This window comes from Onychostruthus taczanowskii, unplaced genomic scaffold, assembly GCF_017590055.1.
Source record: "Onychostruthus taczanowskii isolate IOZ18803 unplaced genomic scaffold, ASM1759005v1 scaffold13, whole genome shotgun sequence".
NCBI classification, from domain to species: Eukaryota; Metazoa; Chordata; class Aves; order Passeriformes; family Passeridae; genus Onychostruthus; species Onychostruthus taczanowskii.
The window spans coordinates 3399643-3427277 of NW_024498462.1; the positions used below are offsets into that span (position 1 = coordinate 3399643).

Genomic DNA, 27635 nt, shown 5'->3' on the forward strand with positions numbered 1-27635 from the left:
AAGCAGGACTTGCAGGAAGATCCCAAGATTTTCACAGTAAACTACCTCAGCCAGTCTCTTATTTTTGTAAAGACAAAACATAGGGCCCAGCACCGAGCACTCCTCACACAGCTTCAGCGGGCAGTGAGGGATTCTCCAGGTGCTGCCATGTCCGAAGCTGTTGTAAGCAAATTAATTTGAGGACTTAAGGGGCAAGTCATGGGATCATGGGGCATGTGGCTGGGACATGCTGCACTCCACTGGGCTGTGCAGCCAGGTTAGAGGCCCTGGGGGACCATTACAAGTCCGTGTAGTTTAGTGCTGCTCTGAGATGCAACAAGCTGTGGCCAGACCTGGAGGAGAGGTGCAGAGAAGAGAACATGACAATGACTTGTATGTGGAGTGAAGCAGGAAAAGCCCTTCCACCTCTCTCTGGTGAGCAACAAGGAAAGCAGCTCTGCCAGGTCTGTGGGGTCATGACCCCAGGGCAAGGGAGAGGCATGTTTCAGATGTAAACCCTTACATTGCCTCAGGAAATTTCCCTCATTCTTTCTGGGAGGAACTTTAATTCCTTTTGGAGGGAAACCCAGACAGGGAGCAATGAAGTTGTTTGCCCATAGTCACGTGAAGAATCTCTGTATGACAGAACTGGAAACTGGACCTGCTTAAGTAAGCCCAAGTCCATACAAATGGCTTTTGTCCTGTGACTCAGCAACGAAACAAACTCATCGTTCAAGATCATCTCCTTTAGAGGCTTGGGAATTCACCTGCAATGATCCCAGCTTCCACTTCTCCTTCTGACAAATTGCACGCTTACACTCTCATGAGCTCACCCCCCACTGTTTGTCCAAAGGGACGCTTGCTTGTGTGGCTGAACTCCTCGGAGTCTTGCATGCAGAGCACAGAGCCAGGGGTGTTTGCAAACAGACCTCCAGTTCCTTCATGTCTCCATGACTAGGACTGCTGGGGCTGTTAGAGACACCCAGGTAGAAGCTCTCCCATGGTTATTTGTGAGGCAGATGGCTGTGTACAGCAGAGCATATCTCAGAATCCACCACATCCGCTCAGTAATGGATTTTCCAGTGCCAAAAGATAGGCACCTTGTGTTGGAGATTAGAGCCAGGACCTTCAGTCTGCTGTTGCCAGCGTCTGCAGGCAGAGATCGGGGACGAGACTGACCCCCAGAGCTAATGCTGATTATTCTCAGTCACTCAGTTATTCCCTGTTTCTTTTTGGTGGTTCTTTTAAAGATTCTCAATTTAATTTACCCTGCCTTTTTGTTTTGTTTTGTTTTGTTTGCTTGGTTTGGTTTTTGCTGTAATCCAGAACAGCAGTCTGCTTCAGAGAAGATGCTCCAGAATTTATGGCAAGTCATATCTGATCTGTGTAGAAATTCCATGTTCAGTTTTCTTTGTTTTTAGCTTGGAACATTGTGCAATGCGCCTGAAAATGTTTCTTTACTGGTCTGTTGGTTTCGATTAATGAACCCACATACACCTAGTGATGTTTTATTATCACTCACCTATCATATGGTGTTATAGCAGCTGGTAATTTTTGTGCATTGACTGCATTTTTTTTTCTGCTTGATAGAAAACAGAGTTGCTCCAAGCATATGATAATGCTGAATGGGGGGATCCCAGCTTTTGACCCATAGCTAATATCCTGCAAGTCACATGGAGCTACCGGGGATTCTTGAGCTGGAGCTCGAAATGCCTGTGTTATCAGCAAATAAACACCATTAATTGCTTCTAATATGACATGCAGTGGTTAAATGACAAGATCCTTATTAATATGTGTGTATATCAGCCTTTCAGTGTGGATGAGGGGGAGTATGAAGTGGCAAAATTATTTAAAATTAGTAGGGAGTATTTACAGGAAGACATAAAGAACTGTCAGTTGAGGAAAGCAGAATTTTATGTTCTTGTTCTGGATGACCTTGCTCCAAGGACAAATCAGAGCTTTATGAAATGAAGCTGCAGATGGCTAGTCTCAACTCTGTAATAATGAAATGACACAAGAAAAAAATGAGACATCTAACAGTTTGTAAATACAATCTGAATGGAAAGGGAGAAAAGGGATTTTTTAAGGGGAGACTGAGTTGACTTGGTTACAACAGTTCAGCTTCAGGTGTTTTAATAATAATTTCCATTTAAAAACATAATGGAATTGCTCCTTGTTCCCCATACTCAAGGTCACCTTAACACATTTTTCATTTTTAACGTGTCAATATCTTGGTTTTAAAAATTTTATCATGAGGACTATCTAATCACAGCCTTCTTTGTATCCATTATTTTAGCATATTATTGATCACTGCATTTTGTTTTGTAAGTTATGGTGGTGATTTTTGACACCTGATTTTTGACACCTGGCAGAGGATCTGATGAAACCCTTTTTAGGTGTTGGACTATTTTCGTCTGTTAGGAAAGAGTAAGGGTGTGAGAAGTTTAAAAAGTGATGTGATCTTTGTGCCAGAGCATCCTTTGTTTGTACACTTCCCTGAGAAATCAGGAGTAATTGTGCTGGGTTTTGCATGTCGGGAGGTTTTCATGCAAAGGGCTTCTCAGAAGTTGTTAGGCAGCCAAATACTATTGAAAGTGAAGAAGACTTGGGCATCTGCCTCTGCAGATTGATCCTTTGCATGACAAGGAAAAAGAAATTAATGGAAATATTAATGGAGAAAGCAGGGCATTTTCAAAATCTCAATGATCCAGACCACCTCACTGCAGTTCACAGATCTTTTCAGAAATGGGCAGGTAGAGAAGTGATTTATCTCATTAGATCAAGATTTTCTGACTTTCATTTTGTTAGTGTGAAATCTTCAGTATTTCTTTTATCAGATCTCTCTGCTCTCCCTAATACATAAATTTACCAGGCAGTCACTGCCCTTCCCTGTAGCAGCTTCTGCTGGGTGTTGAGCTAACTTGACTCCTTTGGAATCTCATCGACACCTCTGAGAGCATGACTTGACATAACACAAGGGTTGCTCAAGTCAAACCACTTTATAAGATACAAGATATTGTAGTTTGTCATCACAGCTAGCACAGCCTTGTAGAGACAGGCAGGACTACCAGCTGAAATTAGGTGAGATAAATACAGTTTTAGATTATCTCATTCAATTTAGGCAGGCTGCCCTCCCTGGGAACAGGAGTGTGGTGTCAAGGGTTGGAGCATCATGGCAGCTGTACAACCCAATATAAATATATGTTCTGTGCAGAGAATTCAATTTTGGATGGTGATTATGTTATACAGAGAGGTTCAAACCACCCATCCCTGCATCTCTGGGTGCATACACAGACAAACAGGCACAGTTTCTGTTAAAGGATGGTGGTGTTGGACGAGTCTGACCCCAGAGTGCTGCTCTCAGGTGGAAGAAAAGATTGTGAGCACTGCAGGCACCTCGGTCCCACTGCCCTCAGGGCCTGGCAGAGTCTTCCTGAAAGGTTTTCCTTGCATTTGGGATGGTGGATCAAAGCAGTTCTCCAGGCTGCCTTCACCCATGGCCTGGGAGCTTATCTGGGCCAAAGGAACTATTTTCAAGGGAGCTGCTGTTGCTGAAATCTTGATCACACCTCTTTACAAGCACTGCAGTCCCTGGAAGGTAGTGTCTGTCTCTTACACACCAACTCTTCCATTCCTCAAGCTCTTGGCTGCTCCCAAAGCTGTTTCCCATGTTCCTTATAACTACATTGGTGCTGGTAACAGCATCACAGCTTGATTTCCACATGCCTGCTAAAGGATGCATTTTCGTCTAAGAGAAAAATCCCCCTTGCAATAATTCACTCTGGATTTTCTGTCTTTTTGTTGCTGTAGTTGCTGTTGCTCTTCAAGGACATGTTTTGATAGATGAAAACAGCTCTGACAATATTGGTAAAGTCTTTGCACAAAAGCTTTATCTAATTCAATTAATTTCTTTTTTTAAGAGGGGAAGTGGAGTCAGTTTTCATCGTTGTTAGAATTGTGGGTGCATTTTAAAAGCACTGTGGATACTTTGATGGAATTTTGTTTTGTTTTGCACAGCATGAAGTATAAGAACACCTACAGGGAAATCAGTGTTTCATCTGCTTTGCTTGAAGGCAGAAAGAAGATCCTGATAAAATTGCTACCCAGGTGTGGTGATCTTGTCACTGCTCCTAGCAAGGAAGGAGAACTGTCTTTCAGGGAAACTGTACATGCTCATGCTGTATGAAAAGAACAAAAATCTTAGATTTTTTTTTTAACCAAACCATATACCCACGGATCACTTACAGTCTTCAAACAAAGCCTTTTCCTGACTGACAGCCCCCAAGATAAGCTTAGAAACTTGAGTCTGGCAGTATTTCACATGCTTGTGTATCAAGCAAATGGTTGAAAGATGGGTAAAAAAAGCCCAGATCCACCGAACTGCACAGTTTGTTTTATCAATGTTCATACATTGTGCTAAAGCAAACACGCAAACAAACAGAAAGCTTTGGAGCATTTCTGAACTGAAAGGCTGTTTTATCTTGAAGAGCATCTCTGAATTGTGAGCAGAATAGAGGAGAAAAAAAGACAGAAAACTTTCAAAGAGCAGATGGAGAGTTTTGTTAACAGCAAGAACCAGAGGCAAGAAACACAGGTAGCCCCAGACTTCTGCATGAAGCAAATGACAGTGGCATCTCACAGACATCACACTCTTGAGGGGGCTGACACGATACTTTTGACCAACTGACTCTGGATTTTGTTTGCTTTATTTGTATGCATAGGTCACTATTTTAGTATCTAAGTGCATTAACAGCTGTGGAGGCCATGAGCCTTCTTTGTGAAGGTGGCATCAAGGTTTCCTGTGGGTATGCACAAAGTCACTACACACCAGGAGTCTACATGTGGCTTCTGTGTCACTCTAAGTCATGAAACTTAAAACCATGAAGTTGAGTGAGACAGCTTTAATACTGTTGTTGTTTTAATTGCTTAGTCTTTAGTATTTGCAGTATGGTTGTGCCTGGGGTCTCAGTCCTGGGCTTCAGAATGAAGTGCTGCCCAAGCTTGAAGTCCCCACCTAAGAGATGCAGCACAGCCCCTGGATGAAGGAAGATGCATCGGGGGCAGGTGGGAGTGCAGAGAAATGCAGGGGCATTAGTTTGAAACTAGTATTTGCATTTTCTCAGCAGAGTACAGAACTCCCTGTCTGTAACAGATGTTCTAAAAATACAGAACAAAACTTGGTTTGTGAAACTTCACCCCACCCCCAGGGAATAGCTGTCCCTGCCACGAGCACGGATTGTCCACGAGTCCCCAGCCCAGGAGCCAGGGCCTTAGAGCAGTTCAGGAGTGGCTCTGCTCAAGTCCTGTAGCCATGGTTTTCTGGTTGTTTCTTGTGTTTCTTATTTACTATGTGATATCATGGTATATACTTCAAACTAAGTTACCTTTTGTTGCCAAAAAAACCCCAAACGTGGTGGAAAAGCAGTTTGTCCCACTCATGTACTTGGAGCAAACATCCACCATGGGTGCCCCATTTCCTTTGGTCTTCTGTTTTTATGCTGTGGCTCATCTCAACAGCCCTTCTGGTTTAAGCTCTGAAATCACTGGATTCAGCTGGATGCCCCATTGGAAGTAGAGGGAATATTTCTCAAATCAGCAGCATCTTTTGAAATGGAATAAACTTTTTTAAATTCAGGTACTAGAGGTATTTTAAATTAGCTCTTTTTCTGTTCCTCCACTGCTGCCAGTGCTTTCAGTTAGGAAGTGCAGCTCTTCCCCAGCTCTGCAAATATCTACTGAAATTTGCAGTGCTGCTTGCCTCTCTCTCAGTAACCTTGCTGTGACCTGGTTATCTATTAGAACCACAAAGAATTCAGTCTCTAATTAGTCCATCTGTTAACTATTCAAATTCATGACTTAGTTTTATTGTCTGAGCCTTTGACATAATGCTGAATGGTCTCACCTGGCAGCTTATTTCTTATAAAGCAAATGTGCCTTTCTGAGAGCCATTTTGGTGCAGATAACTGTCTTTTCAGCATTGGACAAATGAGACTGTCTAGCAGCCTGCAGTCCCCTTCCTGCCCTCGCTGAAAAAAATGGTACATCTCCAATAGCTCTGGGCTTAAGTCAATACAGTTTAACATGTACAATTTCTTTGTTATATTCTTTGGAGTTACACTGTAAGAGCAGATGAGAAAGTTTAATAATGATAAATGAGTTTAGTATTTTCACATAGTCCTAAAAACAATGAATGCTCTTTATTAAAGATTAGAGGGTTTTTTACATACTTACCAAAGAGTGATTACAGCTCTGGTTCAGCTCCTCAGAAAGTCTTGCTTTTAAATTCTTTTTGGACTGTTTGTTAATGAGGATTCAGAGGAATTAGGGGCCATAAATTTACTCATTCTTGCTTAAGTGAAGCCACAAAGAGATTACTGGATATATCACTAAGTATTGAGGACTGAAGGTTATCAACCATGTTCACCCAGAACAATTCATCTCCACGCTTATCTGCTGCAGCTGTGGGTTTGCTGATGACGGGGCTCGAGCTCGTCGGTGGGTTTTTGGAAGGATGCAGATTCATAAATGTCCATGGTAGGTCTCTGTGTGCACGCTTTCCATCCAGCAGCTGCCTGTTGGTTGCTGTGCCAGGCCCAGGCTGGCTGCAGCTGGGGTTGGTGACCGCGGGGCCTGGGCTGCCGTGGCCTCCACGGGACACTCGGTGCCTGGACAGTGACTGAAGCATTACACGTTCCTGAAAGCCTGGAGACCGACTCTCTTCTCCCTGCTCTTGGAACTAGTCCATGAGATACTAAGTGAGAGCTGTGCAGTTTTCCCCAAGGCCTTTCTGAGCAGAAATTGCCCCATTGGGAAGCCCAGGGAGTGCTGCAGGAGCTCTGGACCTGCCGTGACACTTTGCCTGGCAACGTGTTCTCAAACTCACTCTCCAGTTCCAGGTCTGTGTGTTGTGCCAGTTTAGTTAGGGATTCTGCCCATTTTAATATGAGTTTGGGGAGGGGAAAATGGAGAAAAAACATGATACTCACATGCAAATGCTTTTTTCCTTTTTTTTTTTTCTTTTTTTAAATTTTTTTTTTTTAAGTCTAAGAGTCAGAACCTCCCATAGCTCTCTACACCCTCCACTGTAGCTGTTCAGCTCAGCCACACAGACCCTTGGGTGGGAACATCCACTTTCAACATTCCCAGCTTTGGCAGCAGAATCCTCCTCTCTTTGCTGTCTTCCTGAATTTATAATGGTATAAAACCAAACTACAGACAAGTCAAGATTATGGCTGCTTTGGCTTGGTTTTACTAGGGGAAGGAAAGTGATTTTTCTTGGGAAGTGATGAAAAGGAAAAATGTTTAAAGTTCATTAACCTTTGATACAGATTGCAGTGTCCTTTAGACTACACCATAGCTATTCTTAGTCATGACGTGCGAGTGGTTCTTTTTTATTGTACAGGAATACAGTAGTTCCCACTAGTGGTGAAAAGAGAGAATTTTTTCCTTTTCCTTTCTGTTTTTCTTTTTTGTCTTAACCTAAACGTGAACTTGTAGAAGTCAGGATTTCGAACTCACTCTTTGGCTTCTCAGCTATGCTATTTTGTCCTAATTTCCCCAAAAGCAAACTGCATATCTCTGGATTGTTTCTTTACTGGCTAATTAAGTGTTATACAACTTTGCTCTGAAAAACTCAGCAACCCATTCGGTGTATTTGCAAATGAACTTTGCTGATTGTCATTATTGCTATAGGGTGCCTGCAGAAAATCCCATATAATTAAGCAGTTGTACCACCACAGCACAACAGCTGCAATTAGTAATGTGATTTACACTTCTTTACCATTAATAATATGGAAACATCAACATTATTTTCTTGATGATGTTTAGGAGAAATTAGAATGAGGTGGACATGATTAGGAAAAGACACTTTTATGTTATGACTTGTTAATGCAATCGCCCAGAGCAAGACATCAGAATGATTGTCCTTGCACTAAAACTCCTTTGCTTCAGTAAGCACAGACCCTCTGTGCACCACAAGACAAGTTTGGAGGAAATTGGATAGATGGCAGGGATTTTGGTGGTATGAACATTTCAGCATCTTTCATGTGCAGAGTACACAAACTGAATCTCTCCACTTCCAAATATTCCCCCAGAGGCAATCTGCATTATTCAAAGCTTAACTGTGGTTGCAGAATTCTGTCTGACATGAAAGCAGCCTGCCAGCTTAAAATGAACTTTCATATTTACATCTGTAGTAAATCATATTTACTTTTTCCTGCCCTCCTCTTTTTTTCCGTGGGAGAGAGGGAGTAAAATGGGTAGGAGGGAAGGGGGAGGAGGAGAAATGTCCAGCAGAATTGTAAGCAAAGCACCAGTAATAAAATCTAGTCTTACGAGGCTGCCCATGAATAGGAATGATAATGAGAGCAGTGATGAGCTGCAGGTTTGTGTCTTTTAGTAAATTATCTAGCAGGCATTTACATTTCATCAATTGTGCTTTTGCATAATAGACCAAAGTGCTACAACAAAAGGAGGCACCATAAAAATGAGTAATTTCAGTGACCTTCTTGGTAATCCCTCTTAGAAAGAATGTCTTGGAAGGAGTTGGATGATTCCTCATGGTGAAGCCTCTGTGGAAAGGTGCCTCAGGCTCAAGGAGCTTTCCTGGTGACAAATGCCTTTTCAAGGCTTCCTTCTGGCCCCTCTGAAACAGGGCTGGTATCCTGTTTTCTCCAGCTGAGCAGGCTTCTAATTGTCAGATGTCAGAAGGCAACAACCATTTTCTTCTTGCTTATCTCCTGATAACATTGATTCTCAAACAAAGGATGTGGGCTTCCACTCTGAAAACAAAGGAAGCATGGCCCAGCTAAGGATGCTGGATATAATATACATACTTCTCCCTTCCAATAATAACAATACATCATAAATTATGTAGAAGCTGGATGTGAAAACAGAGAACGGGGAATACGCTGGTGCTGCTGTTCCTGGGTACAGCACTCACAGGATCTTGTCCTTAGGAAGGCCTTGATTTCTTCCCTCATTTTTCTCTTGTATTTCCCTGAATACCTGCCAGCTCCGAAGATGTTTAGCATTCAGTATTTTTAAAATTCTTTTTCCATTTTGGGTTGTGTCTTTGCCATGTTCTGGTGAATTATTTTTTCTCTCCTCCCCATTGTGCTCTTTCTTTGGAGGCAAGAGCTCAGCTGTCAAAGTCAATTTGGATCTTTCACTGAGGACTTAGAAAGAGGCTGGTTTGTGCCAGGCAGGAGCAGGGCTCACTGCATTTATTACTGATTTGTGCCTAGGCATGACCTGGCCCTGCATTTTTGTATGTTCTTCTGTCCTTTCACAGTGGCCTCTTCTTGTTCATCTGCTCTTGAAACCCACAAGAACCACCTCAATCCCAGGCCCACATCTTCCTTATCTCTCTGGGTCCTGGGTCTGATGGCATCCTTTCCATTCCTTTGCCTTTAGTTTGCTCTTTTCCTGTAGGTTTTTCCTCTACATTCACATGCCAAATCCTACCCTGATGCAACTTTCCTTTCCTTCTGTATTTCAGTAGAATAGTTGGAGAAGTTGAGAGAAATGTGATGCTTTACTCCCACCCCTCTGCCAGCCAGGCAGCCCTGTGACTGCAGCAGTGGTAGTGAATGGGTCCCATGGCCTTGGGCAACACACGAGGAATTTTGGTTTAACCTTTAGCTTCTCTCACTTCTTCTTGCGCTGATCCTTAGAAATCAGAGCACTCCCCCACCTCTCACTGTCCTCACTGGAACACACCAGGCCATGTGAGTCCATGAGGTGTTTTGGCCTTGGGACAGCTGAAAACTGAAGAGAGGGCTTCAGTAGAGAGGCGAAGGACTTCTGTTGTTGCCTCCCTGATGAGATTCACTTTCTTTTTTTCCTCTTTCTTGGCAGGATCAAACCCCTGGCATCGTTGCCAGATTGCAGGAGCCGGGCTCCATCCCGAGCGGCGGCTCCGTGCCGGCACCGGCCACGGTCAATGGGTACACGATGAGGAACCATTTACTGAAGCAGCAAATCATGAAACGGCAGCTGATGCAGGTACGATGCCCAGTGCCTCCGTGGGTCACTGTGCTCTCCACCTCACTGGGAAGGACAGGACTAACTGGAATGAGGAAATGATCAGTCAGCAAACACTGAGAGTGACTCTGGAATTGCTAGGCTGAGTCAGACTAAGGCTGTGGTGAGTCTAGCATGAAGCCAAGAGAGGCCAAGGCCAAGTGCTGCTCTGCCAGAGTTGAGTACAGATTTGCCCCCTCATATGCAAGGGAAGGATTTGGTCACCTCCATATCCCTGATGTCATTTTTGGTCAGCCACAGAGTTGGGAGGGAAGATGCAGAGAAGGGAGGCTTGGAAAGTGAATCAGCACCAGAGAGATGTTCTCAATGCTGGCTTTTTCTCTCTGGTTCCCTGGGGATTTAGCAGAGCAGATGTTAGGCTGTGTTGGTCACAGCTGCTGCCCACAGCAGGGATGTGAGTGCAGTGCTGGGTTCTGGGGCTAAATGGAGGGAGACTCAAATCAGGTCACCTGGACTAGCCCAGCAATGCCTTGCTTAGGGAGCACCTGCTGTGGATCCTGTGTTCTGGTTCAAAGTGGCAACCAGCACTCAAGGGGATGGTGCACATGGGCAGAGCTTCCAGTGGCAGCACACTTGACTCGTAAACTGGTGAACACAGGAGTCTCCATGTCCATCCAGCTCCCCTTTGGCTGCCTGCACAGCATCTGCTGAAGGTTGCAGTTCCCAGTGCTGGGCTGGCATCAGGACACCTCTGCAAGAAGGGGAATGTGAGAAATTAAAATTCAGTCTGAAATGAACTGTTTGGGCTGAGTCTCATCAGAGGAGGGGGGTAAAGGGTGGATGGGAGAGGTTGCTAATGATAGTGGTGGGTACACTTCAAGTGTCTGCTGCTCTTTTGGTTGTTAAAAGACTGTAACTTCACTGTTACTCCTCTTGTTTTCCAGGAAAAGCAGAGACAAAACATGCTGGGAGTAACATCTGAACAGAGGAACTTGTTTGCGGCTCAGCAGATAAACCAGTTTCAAGGTAAGGAAGGAAATGGCAATGAAAATGGTCTGAAAATCCTTGAGATGCCAGGGCCTGGTGTCTGGTTAAATAGAGACACTTAATGATTCTCTGCCCTGAATTGCAAGCATTTTGCATTTTATCACATATTGTGAGATTCCGGTATCGTTATGGCTCCATAGAACTCTGTTACAAAGAACACAAAGGGGAAGCCCCGTGACATGAAAGAAAGAGCAGCAGTTTTTAAAGGTTTAGCCATGTTCCAGGGTGAATCTGTGCTCACCAGCTAACGTGTCTCTTTGTCCACAGCCGTGCAGCAGCCCATTCCTCCTGACTGCAACCAGGTGATTCCTGCTCCTCCGCCCAACCACCGCATGCTGCCGTCAAACCCAGCCATGCTGCAGAGCACCTTGGGCTCTGGCATGGCCTCAGCCACCGCCAGCCAGAGCAGCGGGACGATGGTGATGATTCCACACAACCCTGGCAAGCAGCAGGGGATTTTTCCACCTAATTCTGACTTTAACATCCCGCTGCGGCCAAGCCAGAACTCATTAGGGATAAACTCGGGGTGCCAGACTGTTCACAGCCACTCCACTGTGAGGCCGGGAATGCCAATGGGAGGCTTCAGTTCTGGCTCCTTAGCAAATCACTCTGCAACTCAGCAACACTTGAGGCAGCCGAGCATGCCAAGAGTCCCCAACGTCTACCCCAACTCATCAGCCCAGATGTGGACGCCGACTACAGTGCCAAGAATGCCAAATCAAAGCCAAATGGACACCAGCATGCAGCAGTTTTCTGGGAACACGGTGTTCTCCAAACAGGGCGTGAGGCCCAGCACACCGGGTCAGGCGTTCTCCCAGCAGGCTGTGGTGCCACCGAACCAGATCGCTCCTGGCATCCAGGTCAGGCAGATGCAGAAACTGAGCATGGCACAGTCTGGCCAGGGCTTGAGCTCAATGAGTAATCAGAGCTTGAGACACAATTTAACCAGGGGACCGTTGCCAGCTATGAATGTTATGAAATCGTTGCCCCAGGGAGTGTCCAGTTTTAACCACCTCAACGCTGCCCCGGGCCTCGGCCCGCCAAGCTACCCTTCCACTGGGCAGCCCGACGCCTTCAGCAGGATGGGCAGCACTGCTGAGCTGCCCCAGTACGACTTTGTGTCCCAGCACAGCAATTCCATCATGCCTGCCAACTGCAGCGACACTGACTTCCTCGACTCCCTCATGAAGAACAGCAGCAGCAGCAACGACGAAGAGTGGTTGAACAATCTGACAATGATAGATGACATTTTGGGACAGCATGCTCAAAGCTCTGGACACGTTTAGCTCGGAGAGAAGCAGCCTCGTTGTAAATAACACACGTATGGCTTTGAACAGAACAGACAACCCGTGGAAGCCACTGCCTCGTTCAATACAGAGGGAATGGACTCGGCCAATTCTTTGCCTGCATCAAAGTTTAATATTGGCAGTTTTTCAGATGACTGTACATATTTGAATATTTTGTAAATTATGTTTTCCTAAACCTTAAATGTAGAAGTATTTATACTTCTTTGCTGGGCTCTTTGTAAATAAATCTATAGCATAACTTTTGGTTTTATTATAGGGATTTCATTACACCTTGTTATAAATATGCAAATAATATTGTTAGTTTCAGTAATACTGTGTATTACAGCATAAAATACTTATGTTTTTGACATAACTTAACACATGATCTAGAGGTGTCATTGCAACCAGACTAAGCAGAAATCAAATGTGGCATCTATTCTCCCATATCACGAGGAAAGATTGAAAAGTTGCATTAAAAAGATAAATAAATAAAAACCCTAAAAGGAGCTGCTGATTCCCTCGTTGCTTAGTCTTGCAGACCAAACCTGGCACACAGGTCCCATCCAGGCACGCAGTGCATTCAGGGATCTGCTTGCAGAGATCCATTTGCCAGATCCTGGGCGTGTTCTTGACACACTCCAGTGGGTCGCTGTGGCAGCGCTGTCCTGCAGGGAGCGTGGGCTGGTGACCTTCAGTGCCGGTGGCGTGTGCCTGACGTCGCAGGCTCGGCGTGGTGCGGCCCATGGTGGCCACACTGGACAGGAGGTGCTGGGCAGGCGCTGCCCAGCTTCCAGCCACCAAACCCTTCAGAAAAAGGTAGCTCTGGTTTGTGCACCTCTGCCATGTATGTTTGTAGTGTACAGGTGATTTGTTCCTGGTTTTAAGGCTTTTCATAATTTCTGTTTTAATGTAAGACTTTTTTCAGGGGAAAAGTCTACAAACATTAATAGTTAATTTTTGATGTTTTTCTGTCAGCTACTATTGTCCTCTGTATATTTAAGAGTCTGTTTATAAAGGATTCGCTGTACTGTAAACTTCTTAAAATGTTCATACTTTGTGTAATCATATTTTAATAGTCACGTCATACTTCGCAATACATTTGTAATATAACGTCAGCTTCAAGCACAGAATGTTTTTTTCTTCATACCATAATAAACTGCCAGGGGAAAATTGCATATCTTTATGTGCTCATTTTTCAGCTACAGTGTTTTGTACCCGCAGATATTTGAATTAATTTGATTTGTCCAGGATGCTACAACGTCAATCTAATAACATGTACAAATGCATGTGTGCTGTTGGTAGGAGCAGTGGGCCAGACAGAGAGTTTAAGCAGGCTTTAATTTTATTTTAAGGTGGGATTGCTGAGGCCCACTGTCCTTTTCAAGTATAATTATATGTGAATGTGAAATTAATCTCTGTTGGGTTTTTTTTTTTACATAGCACCATGTTTATTTAAGTGACAGTTCTTGTGTGTAAATGCCAAGTGTGAGGCAGTGAGAAGGGGACCTTGCTCATTTTGTGACACCTGCAAGGGCAGTGGTGGGTACAGAATGTTATTCCTTTGACATAAAAATTGTCTTATAGGAGAGCTGGTGCCTGTCCTGGGGGACGCCAGGCTGAGAGGAGGGGTAGGAAAGAACAGGAAAACTTCAGCAATGTTAAATAAATAACAAATAGAATCTGGAGCTAAAATTGCCTTCATTTAACTGAGCCAGACACGGCCTCAGCTTCCCAGTGGAGAGGTGTTGTTGCTGCCCTTTTTCTGAGGCACACTGTGGGCACTGAAAGCCCGAGGAAATCTCCTGGGGGGATTCCTTGCTGGAGGGAGGGCTTTGACAAGTACATTCCTGTTCTGGAGTGGGTCTTTCCAGGAGCCTCTTCTCCAGAGGCAAAGGGCAGAAAAAAGCTCCTGAAGTCAAAAATGAGAGGGGACAGTCAGGGTTTAGAGCAGCCAGGCACACGCTCTGCTGCTGCTGCGCCGGTGGGCAGGAAACCTCCCTGGGTACAGCCGCTCCAGGCTGGTCAGAGATCCTTGTCGCTTCCTGATGGCAAAGGCAGATCCCACAGAGCCACAGGTTTTGAGGGGAATGACCCCTAACCAGCTTCGTCTTGAGTTTGACGTGTACTTGTATGAAACCAGGGTGAGGAAGAAAAAAAGCCAGTTTTTCCAGCAAAGGAAACCAAACAATTGCCTAAAATATGCTGTAGAACTCAGCAAGAGTCTGAGTGAGACAGAAATGCTGACTTGCCTCTGGACAGCAGAGAGGGGGAGAAATGCCCATGAGTGAGTCTGTGGTGAGGACAAAGGTGAGTTTGTTTGGCTGTGAAAACTGGCACCATTTCAGCAGCTTTTCTGTCGGGAGCTGTATCCTGCCAGGGCACAGGGAGCTTCAGGGAGTGGCAGGTCTGACACAGATCTGGGATCCAGAGGCACTCAAGCCCTCCAGGCCAGCAGCACAGCAGCCACTGATGGCAGAGAAGGCTACTGCCCACATGCTCCTCTTTGGGATTTTAATAAAAACAGCCAAAATGTCCCCTTTTCATTCTTCATTTTGTTTGTGTCAATACACACTTCATCTTTTTAGCTCTGCGTGATTTGGGTTACAAACACTGTGGGGAGGATGTCTTCAAAAGCTAACAACTGTTTCCCACAGAATTTTTATAAAACAGTTTATCTTGTACCTCTGTTATGTACGCATTTGTTTTTACTCTGGTTTTTTTGTCTACCTTTTCAGCTGGTAGAGCTTTTCACCCCTCCATATCCCATTCCTCATGCCTCAAGAAGGAATGATGATCCTTCCTTGCCACAGAGGTGGTGTTAGAAGAAGAACTGGACTAAGTATAATTATTATTGTCTTGCTAGTTGTATTTGTAACTACTCTTTAGTAAGCATGTCTTTTTGGGGAGTTGGCACATAACCACAATGACCAATGCCCTGCTTGGGTTGCAGCCCAAGCACAAGGCTGCTGCCTCTCCCTGGGTCAGCTTGGGCTGGAGCACAGGCACAGGGAAGTGCAGGGCAAAGGCATCATGACCACAGACAAACATTCCAGCAGCTGGAGTACCAGCACTGCAGTCCTGGTTGGTGTCAGGCTGTGACAGTTAATGACAATTAATTGTCTGTTTTTTTCTGAAAAAAACCCTCTACACCTTTGTCTGTACTTTGCCTTCCCTTCTCTCAGTTTAAAGTGTGAAAATGCCCAAAGTGTAATCCTGCCTTCGCTCTGACAGTCTGTGTCATTAAGGCACATAGTTACAGCTAGTAAGGGCTAGTGAGGTATAGGACTAAACACATCTGCACAGTTCTCCTGCTGTATTTACTGGAGCAGCAGATCACCCCACAAGATGAACATGGACTTACACCGTGAGCCAAATTCTGCCACCAGGCAGTGTAAACACACAATAGATCTCCTGAAGGCAGTGGTACAGTATGGGTTTTATACAAACATAAATAAGAGCAGCATGGGGTGCTCTGGCAGTGCAAACTGAATTTGGATTTCTAAAATAGTTACAAGGACCGAAGTGTCTGACAGCACTCACTGTTGAATGCCATCATTTATTTTCCACACAAGTTACGTCACCAGACTGCCCTCATAATTATGGCCATGAAAAAGCAGAGGCAAGGCAGTAAGCTTTTCCTCTTGGATTCTAAAATAACATCAAATGCCTATAAAGTCCAGAATTTCCAAAGACCTGAGCTCACTGAAAGCCTTTCTCACTGAAAGATTAGTAGCATAGGTAAGCCAGACTTACTATGGAAAAATTCTCTTTGTGGATTGTATTAATCTAAAGCAGCCCATTTATAACAAAGGAAAAACTGAAAAACACACACTTTCCTATTAGACAGTAGGCAGGGAATGCCTAGGAATAGATGTCATGGGAGCCTGGATCAGACCATTTCCCTGGGAAGCATAGCCCTGACTTATGCAGAACCTGAGCCCTGCTGCTCAGTGGCTCTCCAGGATTGATTACATGTCTGTCTTAAGAAGCTTTCAACAAAGGAAGCTGCACTGATGTTGAAGTGTAAGGTCAAGCTCCCCTCTTGTGTAGGATGTTGTAAATCAGGAGCTATTCCACTGCCTGCTGCAGGGTAACCCCTGATTTACACCTCTCTGGGAGCACAGCAAGCACCTGGCAAGAAGCTGGCACTTGTCTCATGGTCCTGCCTGGATGACCCTGATGGTGGGAGAGGCGCCACAGATGGCCAGGGTGGCCCCAAGGGAGGACTTGCTCCCTGCTGGTGCTGCAGGGCAGCAAGGACACGGGGAGCAATGAGGCAAGTGGCCACTGCACCAGCTCTGCCTCTCTGCTGCTGCCTTCTGCACTGACAGGCAGGTGGCACATGCTCCTGGGGGGACACTTGGCCCTGGCACATCTGCCCAGACAGTTTTTCAGGCTGAGCTCATGTTTTGGTGCTAAACTCCAAGACTGTTTTCTTCTATTCCCCGGTACAGATAAATAGATAAATATATAGATACATGTATAGAGATAGATAGATAGATAGATAGATAGATAGATAGATAGATAGATAGATAGATAGATGATAGATAGATAGATAGAAAATTAAAACAAACAAACAAAACCTAGAAAAAAGTGAGATGTTTTAAATACCAATAAGGGTCTCTCCCGGGCAAGCTAAAACAGAAGTACTGGTCAGCAGATGCAGGAGTTCCTGAGAACTTATGACTCTGCCTGGGCAAGAGGCCTCCTGTGTACAATCCTGCATGAAACCAGGGACAGGCAGGTTATTAAAGCAGCTGGGCTGAAACCACTGGAGCTGTGGTTAATCACAGCCATGGTTGTGTTATAGGTGAGTAATGCAATGGATTAAAGGGAAAATATTATGTATATGTTACAAGAAGTTTTGTAGATGTATAGTTATGTTTCCCCCCTTGCACTGTTATCACAGATGGCCTGGCTTGTTGGGGCATCGGGGAGGGTCAGCTTGTTGCTGTGGCAGCACCTGGCCTCCAGTCAAGGATGTAAGGAAGTGATCTCCACCACTGGACAGCGAAGAAGGAGTTGATTGACAAGACTTTGGGAGGGGTTAAAGGTTTAAAGGGCGGAATTGATTGTGTGGATGAGCACATGGTGGTAGAATCCTTTGTGCTGTATTATCTTCTCTAGTCAGTCTTCTGGTGTATTTTTTGATAGGCTACAATAAACCTTCTAAATTTTTGGAAGCGAGTATAATTTCTCACAACAGCTACGTGCCGATTGAAACAAGCCCCATCACAGCAGTGATTTGTCCCCACAGCCCAAAGGGCCCATGGCTGAGCCCTGCTGCCGCTCTCAACGTGTGTCAAAGCCAAAAACCACTGAGAAGCTCCTGAGGTTTGTGCATCACATTGTTTTTGTCCTTATCAAGGTTTTTGATGCTGCAGTTTAATGTCTTTAACCAACTTGGCTGGAGAAGAAAAAAGAAATGCCCTTTTAAGCTTAGAGTTGCATTTGTATTTTAAAAGGACATTTTAATTGTTCTGATGTTGCCTTAATCCCTTTTCAAGGAGTGAAAAGACACCGTGTGCTGACCCTGCTGGGTTCCCTGTCCTGGAGCTGTGCTGTGTTTGATGGATGACTGGGACAGACAAGACCTGGAGCAGTGGCAGGGATGGTGAGAGTGGCCTATTTTCACTCCCTGAGGGGAAACCAGCCCAAAGCTATAAAGTTGTGAAATCTCATTTTTGTTTTGCTGATATAGAGCTGTGCTTGACTATCAAGCTGCAGAAATATGCTTTGTTTCAAGTTTACAGACTGCTCCTTGTCAACCCTGCTGGCTTTGTATGGCAGCCAGGGAAAGAGAATTACCTGGCAGCCCCTTATTCCTTTCCTCTTCTCAGCCCATAAATTACTATTCTCTCTCAGCTATTAGCTGACTGCACTATTTGCCTAAGCAGGTCCCATTAACCCCCTGTTTGAGCCTTACAATCCTTAATAAATATATATGTTTTTCTGTGCTCTTTCAGGATAGTTGATGATGTCCATTAGCAGTGGGGGACCACGAGGCACAAAAGGCTCAAGACTCGAATCCCAAAGATATTTAGGTGCCTAATGAGGCAGGCAGACACCAGTAGGATTTTTCAAGTGTAGTTAAGCAGGACCAGCAGCCACGTCTCATGGGCAGTGGGTTGTGTGTTACCACCAGTAGCTGTGCAGATCCGGGAGGATAAGCTGCTTGTTTCTGCATGGCTTGTTGTGGGTAAAAAGGGCTGTGAGTCAGGCCCCTTGGTGTCTTAATTTTCCAACCATAAGAGTCAGTTGGCTAATTCTGGCAGGAATAACATGCAGCCTGGCAGGTAGGCAGTGGAGGATGAGCCATGGATTCCACCCTCTCCTCTGTGCAAGTTCTTTGCTTTACTCAATACCTTGTTCCAGCCTCTGTGATGTGGCACACCTGGCCCTGCCACAGGGCTTGGGCTCCCACAGAAAACATGAGCAGGTCACTCTTCTTGGCCAATATTCCTGCCAACAAACTCTTCAAAAGTGCCACCTGTGCATCTTGAAGGCAGGTGGAGTCCTAGTCCTGCTTCAAACCTGCAACTCAAACCTGACACCTCTTGAGCTTCTAATGGATCATTAATGTACCCAAGATGTAGTGAGACACCATCTGCATGTCCTGGCATGAAATCAGGCAGGGAGACTCTTTTCACCTTCTTGCACCTAGAAGTTTGATCCCAGAATAATGTTTCCATTTTAATTGTCTGTCAATTTGTAATTCCTCTTGTCAGCATCCACAATAAGCATGAGAAGTTTTGCCTCTGGCTGTGGCAGTATTTATAGCTGTAGTACCTCTTGTCCACATCCTAAAATCATCCTCAAACTTAAACTCTGAGCTATCCTAGAGAGCAAATATATTCTTTTATGTATTTTTTTTTATTTTTTGCAGTGCCCAAACAATGAGACCCTAGTCTCTAGATGCTACCATAAATCTACTAATAAATAATAGCTCAACACTGAGATTAACACTGCTACACAGAGACCTTCTGATTTGGTACATTAACTTCTTATTCTTTTCATGCTGTGAATGTAAGCAGTAGCTGGAGATAAAAAGTGCTGTGAAGATTACTGTAAGTGCTCTGATCTCCTGAACCCTGAATGAGGGTCACTGTTGTATAATAAATTGCATTAAAATATAAATGAAAAGAAATCGTGTACAATTTTTCCAGCAAGAATTATTCACAAGAAGCTTCATGGAAGAAATGACTGCATTAGCTCCAATAAAAGCCATTATTTCTTTCAGGTGGCTGCTTGAAGATTTGCTAATTGTGTGAAGAACCTATATCATCACCTGATGTGATATTCAGGGCTGCTGAGACCCCACTTTGTCTCAGTGATTTTGCAGAGCTGAGAGAGGGTTGGTTCCACTCATTAGAGCAACCAAAGAAATTCTGCTTCGTAATTAAATTATTTTCTCCTATTCACCAGAGTGTAAAGATGTGCCAGGACAAATGATCCACAGCAGTATGGCTCTTTCAGTCCCACGGGAATGATCCTTGGTCCCACAGGACTTAAGAGAAAGATCTTCATTGATTGCTGCAGTGAAGGCTCTTGCTAGCACCATGAATTCCAGTTCGTTTTAATCCTGCCTGTGAATGGCAATTTTCTCTAACAATGGGAAAGAAAACTGCATTTGAAACCCAGTTTCTCTTCTTCCCACCAGGACATATTTAGGCAAAATGACTATGGTGGTGCATTTTCTTTTTCATTATAGATTAACACCCCAGAATAACAATATTAGATCCATTTTGCCTACAAAACATGGTAAAGGAAAATTTGAATTAAACCAGAATCAATAAAGCATGAATTTGGAGAACTCAAAGCTCCTTTCAGTTCCATGAGCTATGACTGGCAGCCTCTGCTGACAGAAGCTTGAATCCAGTAAGAAGGTCATCACTAACACCTGATAGTGAAGAAATTCTTCCAAATTATTGGATCAACTGGGCTTTAGAGAAACAGAAATCAGTAAAGTTCTTGTGAGCAGTGGTGCCTAGAACAGCTTGCCCACTCATTGGTTGCCTATGGTGCACAAGCACTTACTGCTGTTGACAATATGACAGCAAATACTATCATAGAAATCAAACAAAAATATGATCTGATCTAAATATATGCACTGTTCAAAAGAGAAAAGGCTTTCAAAATGCTGGTCTTTCTGCAGGCTCTCTAGCTGGTCTGTGACCTTGGGACTCGTTGCCATTCAGCAACTGCAATCTGCTGTCTGGAGCTTGTCTGAATTTTGAAGCTACCTCCTCTTTGTTGTGGGATGACAGCTGAAAGGGGCTGTGTTGTGTTTTCAAAATTCAGATATTCCACTGTGAGTAGGAAATGCTGCCTTCCTGTCCTGCCCTATCAACTGCTGTGACTCTTGAGCGATAAAACAAAGAGTATTTCTGAATGGAGCATGTATTAGCTCTGCTGTGACAGCCTGTCTCTGTTGCACTCATTCACATACTAAAAATGATGCCTAAAATAATTCTTACATGCTGAATTGTGAGTGATTCAGACACTATTGTAAAAGTTTCACATGTTAAACCTTCACATGTGTGGACCTTGACAATAGGAGGGGGTGTTTGGGGGTCCATCTTGCACAGTTTTCTTTCACTGATAAAACTGTTTGATACCAAGATGCTTTTGCTTTTACAAGGTGTTTTAACTTCAGCCACTTCACTCCTGCAGTCTCAGCTGCCTGAGTTGTGTCACTGGAGTTCTTTCAGGATTTGGATGAAACCTCAGCCATTCACAGAAGTTCAGAGCACAGAGCAAAAGCAAAGCACTTAACAGGTCTTAGTCTAAACGGTCCTTCTCTTTTACAGCTATATTTATACATTTAACAGATAATTTTATATTGCAGTTTCCAATAGAAAGTGTACTGGAAGCTTATGCTTTTGTGTGCTATTTATTTTGTGTGCTATTTTGTGTGCTTTAAGATTTTCTTCTATTTCTCTTAAGCTGTAGCATTGTTCTACTAGAATTAATTCCACTAACAGATCAGGTAATTCAGTGGATATTACTAGCTTCCATTTGTTTGGTTCTTCTAATCCAAATACTTCAGTTCTCTTAAAACCTTTATGTCCTATGCAAATTAGGTATGATACATGTGAGAATGAGTTTGCCTTTCTGTGAAATGCAGCTATTTCTCAAATAAAACGTACTAACTGTTTCTAATATTTGCATACAGAATAGAAGGGGGGGGGTCCTACATAAATATAGGACCAACACATACCTGATACTAATTTTCCTTGTCTTTGAAGACAAGGAATCAGTGTGTGTCTAGTGGTGACAGCAGATTTGTATGTATTTATGTACATACACATAGACAGGTATATATTATATGCATCAGTGTCAGGTTTTGGTGACAGCAGTGCTGTGTGTGCAAACCCAGATATCCAAAAGCCAGCTATCATCTGCCTAAAATCACAATAACAAGCATTCAGTCAGTGTTTCTGAAAGTGCTTCCCAAAATACAATTGCTATTTCCAGCCCTTGGGAGTCGCAGGATCCAGAAATACAAGAAACCTCTTATATAACTCACCTTATTGCTATTGTGAGTCAAGCAGAAAGGGGCAGATTTTTTTTTAGGGTGCTATACGTGTTTTATTTGGTGACATGTTACTTGATAAAGAAACAATTAGGCTAATTGAGGGGAAAGCTAGGCAGAAATAGGTTAAAGAGGTCTTAAAGTACAGCTTAAAAGAATTAAATCTGGATGTCTTTATTTAGCAGAGACAAAAATAAACATCAGGTTAGCAAACAAAGGACAATGACAGGAAACAAAGGGTGTAAGTAGTACTGTGCTAGAAAAGCAAAAGAATCACTGATATACCATATCTATTCTAATATCTAACTCATAAAAGTTAAAAAAAAATGTACACATGTGAACATACAGACACAGCTATGGATTGTGATGTTTAACACTGTATTGTCCTTTCCATTTTATCTGTCACAACAGCACCTGAAAACAGCAAGAGAAAATTACTGTGGTAAATGGACATAAATCATCTTTAACTTGACCTATGGGATTGATTTAAAGATGCAGACTTCTCACTTCCACTTAGTTTTTTTTCTCCAGAATAGGAGGAAAATGAGTTAATATTATTATCAGGTACTGTTGTGCTCTCACACTGCACTTTGATATCATCAATCTCATAATACCTTAGTTTCCCCTGGCATCTCAGTTGTACACATGTATTTATTATTTGCATTACCATAGTGCTACAAGAGCCTGGTGTGTATCAGGGTCAATACTTTTTATACTTTATAAACTATGAAATTAGAGAACTGAGGAATACAGGCAGGAGAGGCAGCATAATGAACTGAGATCCTCTATTGTAGACACTGCAAGAAGGAAAAGTTTTAAGGAGAGGTTTTAAGGAAAATTGCCAGTTGGAAATTAAAGGCAGCAACGAGAATGCACAAAAGAACATGTTTAAATGTGTTACAAATGGGCTGTGAAAGCTGGCATGTGAGCTGAGTTGAGCTGCAGTTAGATGTCAGCAGGGAATGGAAATGGCAAGTAGACAGGCTGCCAAGGCCTTCCAAAGCAAAGACAGGTAGGTAAGGATCCACATGATAGAGCAGGCTGAGCCAGCACGGAGAGGAAAAGAGTGGAATAACACAGTGAGAATGACAGACTTAGAAAAATGGTCACTGTAGTAGTGTTCTCAATAAATATGAGTAAGACAAGGTTATATTTTTCAAGGCCAAGGGAAAGGATGTTGCAGTAATTGAGATTTGAGACGATGGGAGTTTTAGCTATATGGACAGATTTAGACATAGTCTGACCATAAAGGGCTAGGGAAAGGTCTGAGTCAAAGATGATTACATACAGGCTGATAATAGCATAATAGATAAAGTAGAGAGTACTTGTGGGAGAAGGCTTGACACTATTTTAACTCCACTGAGCTGAAAATGACATTAGCATTGTCAATTAACCAGTTTTTATCCAGATGGTGCAGGGATTGGAGGGTGGAGTATTTGTGTGCCGTCTGGGCTGACTACAACCGAGGCACCGTATCCTGCAGTGCAACAGGACGAGGAGCAGGCTGAGAAATACAGAGAGAGCCTAAACCTCCCCACACCCCACCTCAGTAACAAAATGTTCATAACGTTAATAATTTATGCTCTTGCAGATCCAAGGAGCTATTGGGTGAATCATCAGTCAGGGGGACTAAGCACATCTCTTGCAGCTCACGTCACCTTTGGGTGCCTGACCATGCATGTGTGGGATTCACAGGACGATTGTGACTGAGTGCGGTGGAAGATGAAGTCACACAGAATTGTCGTAAGAAGGTACTAGAGATGCAAGCTAAAGTTTTTTAGGAAAGCAAGTCAATCTGCATTAAGGAGGCACGGCTGGGAAAAACAAATGAGTGGAAAAGGTCACTTGAGCTGTGGTCATAGTACACATTATCTGGGGATAAAGTGTGGAGTGGCTAGAGCACAGACCCAAGGAGAAAGACCTGGTTAATACTGACTGGAAGCCAGAAGGCATGTAAAAAACAGTCCCTCAAAAATGTGCCAGTCTTAGAAACATTGGAGGAAAAAAGGGACAGGTCAGTCACTGAACAAGGGTGAGTATTTCACTCGACAGATTCAGGTGGAATAATAGTTGTGATCATTAAAGGTCATATGAGCAAGAGGCTGTTTGAGACTTTGTCGACTGAAAGAAATGCAAAGGGCATAAGCCAGGTTGGAAAAAATCTAGGACAAAACTGATGGAAATAAATTTATGAGAACATTTGGGAGAGCATTTTTAGTGATCTGAGTCATGAAGCGTCAGAAATGAGTTCTAGTTCTCATGATGACAGAAAAACCTTTAAAACGTGATTTGAATGAAACCTTGAAACAATGATCAAGTAAAGGATCCTCTGTGTGTACACATACAAATATGTAGACCTATACATACATACATATATCTATATACACCACACTGGAATACATCAAAGCAAGACTTCAAAACTGCATCAGTGGATTTTTTAGGTAATCTTTGCTGAGAGGATAATGCCAGAGGCAAAGGTATATCACACCAGAAGACAGCAGACAAGACTGCTTGTGTGAGTGAGGTGAACATTTCATCTCTTTTTGCTCACTGCTTACTCCTGCTGCTTATTAATATAAAACACACAGTTCCATGCTTATTGTAGGAAAATATTTTTCACTCCAGAAACTTCTTTTTTTTCTGTCATACGAGGCAGTAGCCCAGTTCCCTTGTGTTTTTCTGGGTTTGATTTTCTAAAGTTTTTGGATTTTCACATGTAAATTGTTGATAATAAAGGTGACACTTAAAAGTAATGCATAAAATTATTGTCAAAATTACTGTCTTGTGGCTTCTTCTGAAAGTACTTCTTGCCTTATACAAATGCATGGTTCACCTCAAAGAGCCTTTAGGTCAGAGTCAGCTCTTCAGATGGTGTAACTATTAGTTCATAGAGAAGAAATAACTGCCAAAATGAAACTGGATGAAGACTTTTCCAAGAAGACATGGAAAAGCAGAGGTGATATGGTATCTTTGATATAGTTGTTGGTACGATGCTCGTGAACTGGCAGGGGATGATCTTCCCCCAGAGGAGCCAGAGCCAGTGCCGGCCCTGTGCAGGTGTGAGGGGAGCACTGCTGGCTCTGTGAGGGCTTCTTAAACTGGGTATGGAGCTCCTAATTGCTCACAAAGGAGCCCAAATTACTTTTTGTATTATTTTTTTAAAAATAGTCTTCCAGTCTTGCAAGCAGGGAGGAATTGTTCTTCCACTAATGGGGGACTAAGTTAGAGTTGGTCACACCACTGAAGAAGCTGGACATTGCTGTTTTGTAGCTCAAAAATATGCTTTATGACATCAAAAAGGCTTGACAATATCACAGACCCCCTTTCCCTGAGAGCAGAGACCATCAGACCACAGAGAGTGCCCCGATTTCCACCCTGCCCTCCAGACACGCACAGCTGCTCCCTGTACAGGGCCAACAGGCCACTCTATGGACAACTGTTATTTCATTTTAATTTTACATGAAGGGTACCACTGCCATTTGCATCACCAATTCTTTTACTTCCTTTAGCATAGTGTTTATTCTTATCGTTCACTCCTTTTATTACAGTGTTCATTGGTGTCCAGGGATCATCCAGAAGGCCTGGGTTGTCTGACCACTCCATCTTCCTTCGGGACCGCTCTGCGGGGGGGACGGCGGCGGCCACAGCGACGGCCACAGCCCGAGCGCCTCAGGGCGCCATTGAGCCCCGCCCGCCCTCACGGCCTGAGGGGGCCGCTCCCGCCCCTCCTCGGAGCCCCGCCCCGTTCCCACAGCCCCGCCCCTCAGCCGCAGCTCCGCCCCTCAGCCGCAGCTCCCGGCAGCCCCCGCGGTGTGGGAGGGGCGCGGGCCCGTCACGTGAGCGCCGCGTTCGGGCCCGCGGCGGCGGCAGCACGGGAAGCGTCGGTGAGTGCCGGTGCGGGGCTGGGGAGCGTCCCTGGGGCCGGGCAGTGCCGGTGCGGGGCTGGGGAGCGTTACTGGGGCCCGGCAGTGCCGGTGCGGGGCTGGAGAGCGTCCCTGGGGAGCGTCCCTGGGGCCGGGCAGTGCCGGTGCGGGGCGGGGGAGCGTCCCTGGGGCCGGGCAGTGCCGGTGTGGGCCTGCTGTGTGTTACTGGGGCCCGGCAGTGCCGGTGCGGGAGCCCGGCTTTGCGGGAGCTGTGTGTCGTTGGAGCGTCGGTGCGGGGCCCGGCGGTGTCGGTGTGTGCGGGGCCCGGCGGTGTCGGTGTGTGCGGGGCTCGGGTTGTCGGTGTGTGCGGGGCTCGGGGGTGTCCGTGTGTGCGGGGCTCGGGGGTGTCCGTGGGTCTGGGCAGTGCCCGTGGGTCCGGGCGGTGTCGGTGGGGCGCAGCGGCTGCCGGGGCTCGGTTGCCCGGGCTCTTTGTGGCCGCTCGGCTCCGCTTTCTCCTGATTCCCACCCAGGGTGCAGCATCCATCTGGGAGCGAGGCGTTGCTGAAGTGTGGCTCAGCAAAGACACCTCTGAAGTGTAATTTTTACCTTTCCTGTTCAGTCCTCTCCATGATATGGAAATAACCTGAGCGCTCTTGATTCGCTTTCAGACCTTTAAGCCGCTGTAGTGTTCATTTCTGACTGGCTGAAATTTTGTTCTGAGGCATGTGGCTTATTTCAGTGCTCACGACTGAAAAGCTGAAACCTTCCATTTCAGAGGAAACTTTTTAGTTGATTTAAAGCAAGAAATTATTCTTGAAGATAACAGATCTTCTGCTTGCTGGTTTTTGTGTTGTGGCAGTCAAAAGGCGTGTTTTTTACTTTCTGTGGGTGGTGGATTTTGTTTTGTTGGTGTGGGCTTTTTTCAAATGTGTGTGTTTTAAGAGCACAAGAAGGGTATTAGCTTTTTTCACAGAAAACCCCATTTTTCTTAGTGCTATAAAAGCAGCATAGGCAAACTCATTGTTAAAATTTTGAGAATGTTTTGTTGTGGGTCTGTAGATTGGGTTGCCACAATAGACACTGACAAAAACTGGATGTTTAAAAAGTAGCTTGGCTCTATGGCACAGCTCCTTTTCTGGGCAGGAATTGTGCCCGGTGTAGTGGTCATACATCTGTTTATCATTAGCCATATTCAAAGGACCAGGTATCTGATGGTACAGCAATGGTATGATGTAAAACCAGAACCTCTTCCTTGCTACAGTTTTCTTTTTGGAGTTAATTTGTATTTAGGTGGTTAAAAACCACCTGTACATTTATTAACAGAGTTTTAACACACGGAATTTCTGGCGCTGTATGTGACTTCATTGTGTGGCAGGTGTCCCAGGAGATGAGCTGTAGAGCTGCTTTCAATAAAATGTAGAATTCTCCCTTTTTGCACTGTTTATCATTCTGTGCTTGGTCAGAAGGAAACTTGCAGAAAACACTCTCACTGAAGACATGGGCATGTAGCATCATCAAGGTAGATCAGACCCTGTGCTATTGTATTCCTGTATGTAGAGTTACAGAGTTAAATACCAATAGTTAATTTAGACTGCACAGCTGATTTAATGAGAAGTAACTGTAAAACTGTAGGTATTGTGTGAGTTGTTTCAAAGAACACAAAATACTAGTTTCTCTAAGAACTTGAATTGGGTAGAAATAAGTTTTTTGTTTCATGGTCTATTGCTTGTGACTTTGCCAAGTTACAGAGCTTTTCGTACGAAAGTCATTCCTAAGTGTGTTTGGGAAAGGAAACTGATTAGCAACATTTTAAAACCAGTTCTTAAGAGTTTTAGAAGAGAAAGTTCTCAATTCCACCTACTTGATGCCAAACCTCCTGACATAAGGTAGCACATAAAAAGAACTAGTACTGTTTGTTTCCTTTCTCCAGATTGTTTTGAT

General features: G+C 44.3%; 2 protein-coding genes across 4 annotated transcripts in view; both read left to right on the forward strand.

The window, feature by feature from the left end:
* Positions 1-13471, forward strand: part of MAMLD1 (mastermind like domain containing 1) — an 81207-nt gene extending 67736 nt beyond the window's left edge. Inside the window, exons 3-5 of the mRNA XM_041396622.1 lie at positions 9838-9984; positions 10908-10989; positions 11278-13471. Coding sequence (XP_041252556.1) covers positions 9838-9984; positions 10908-10989; positions 11278-12296 — 1248 coding nt within the window. The 3' untranslated portion in view covers positions 12297-13471. The remainder of the gene's footprint in view (positions 1-9837; positions 9985-10907; positions 10990-11277) is intronic.
* A 12111-nt stretch (positions 13472-25582) lies between these two features.
* The window catches only part of MTM1 (myotubularin 1), a 42342-nt gene continuing 40289 nt past the window's right edge, over positions 25583-27635 (forward strand). For all 3 annotated transcript variants that reach the window (XM_041396442.1, XM_041396443.1, XM_041396444.1), the window contains exon 1: positions 25583-25715. The gene's annotated coding sequence lies outside the window, so the exon portion shown is untranslated. The remainder of the gene's footprint in view (positions 25716-27635) is intronic.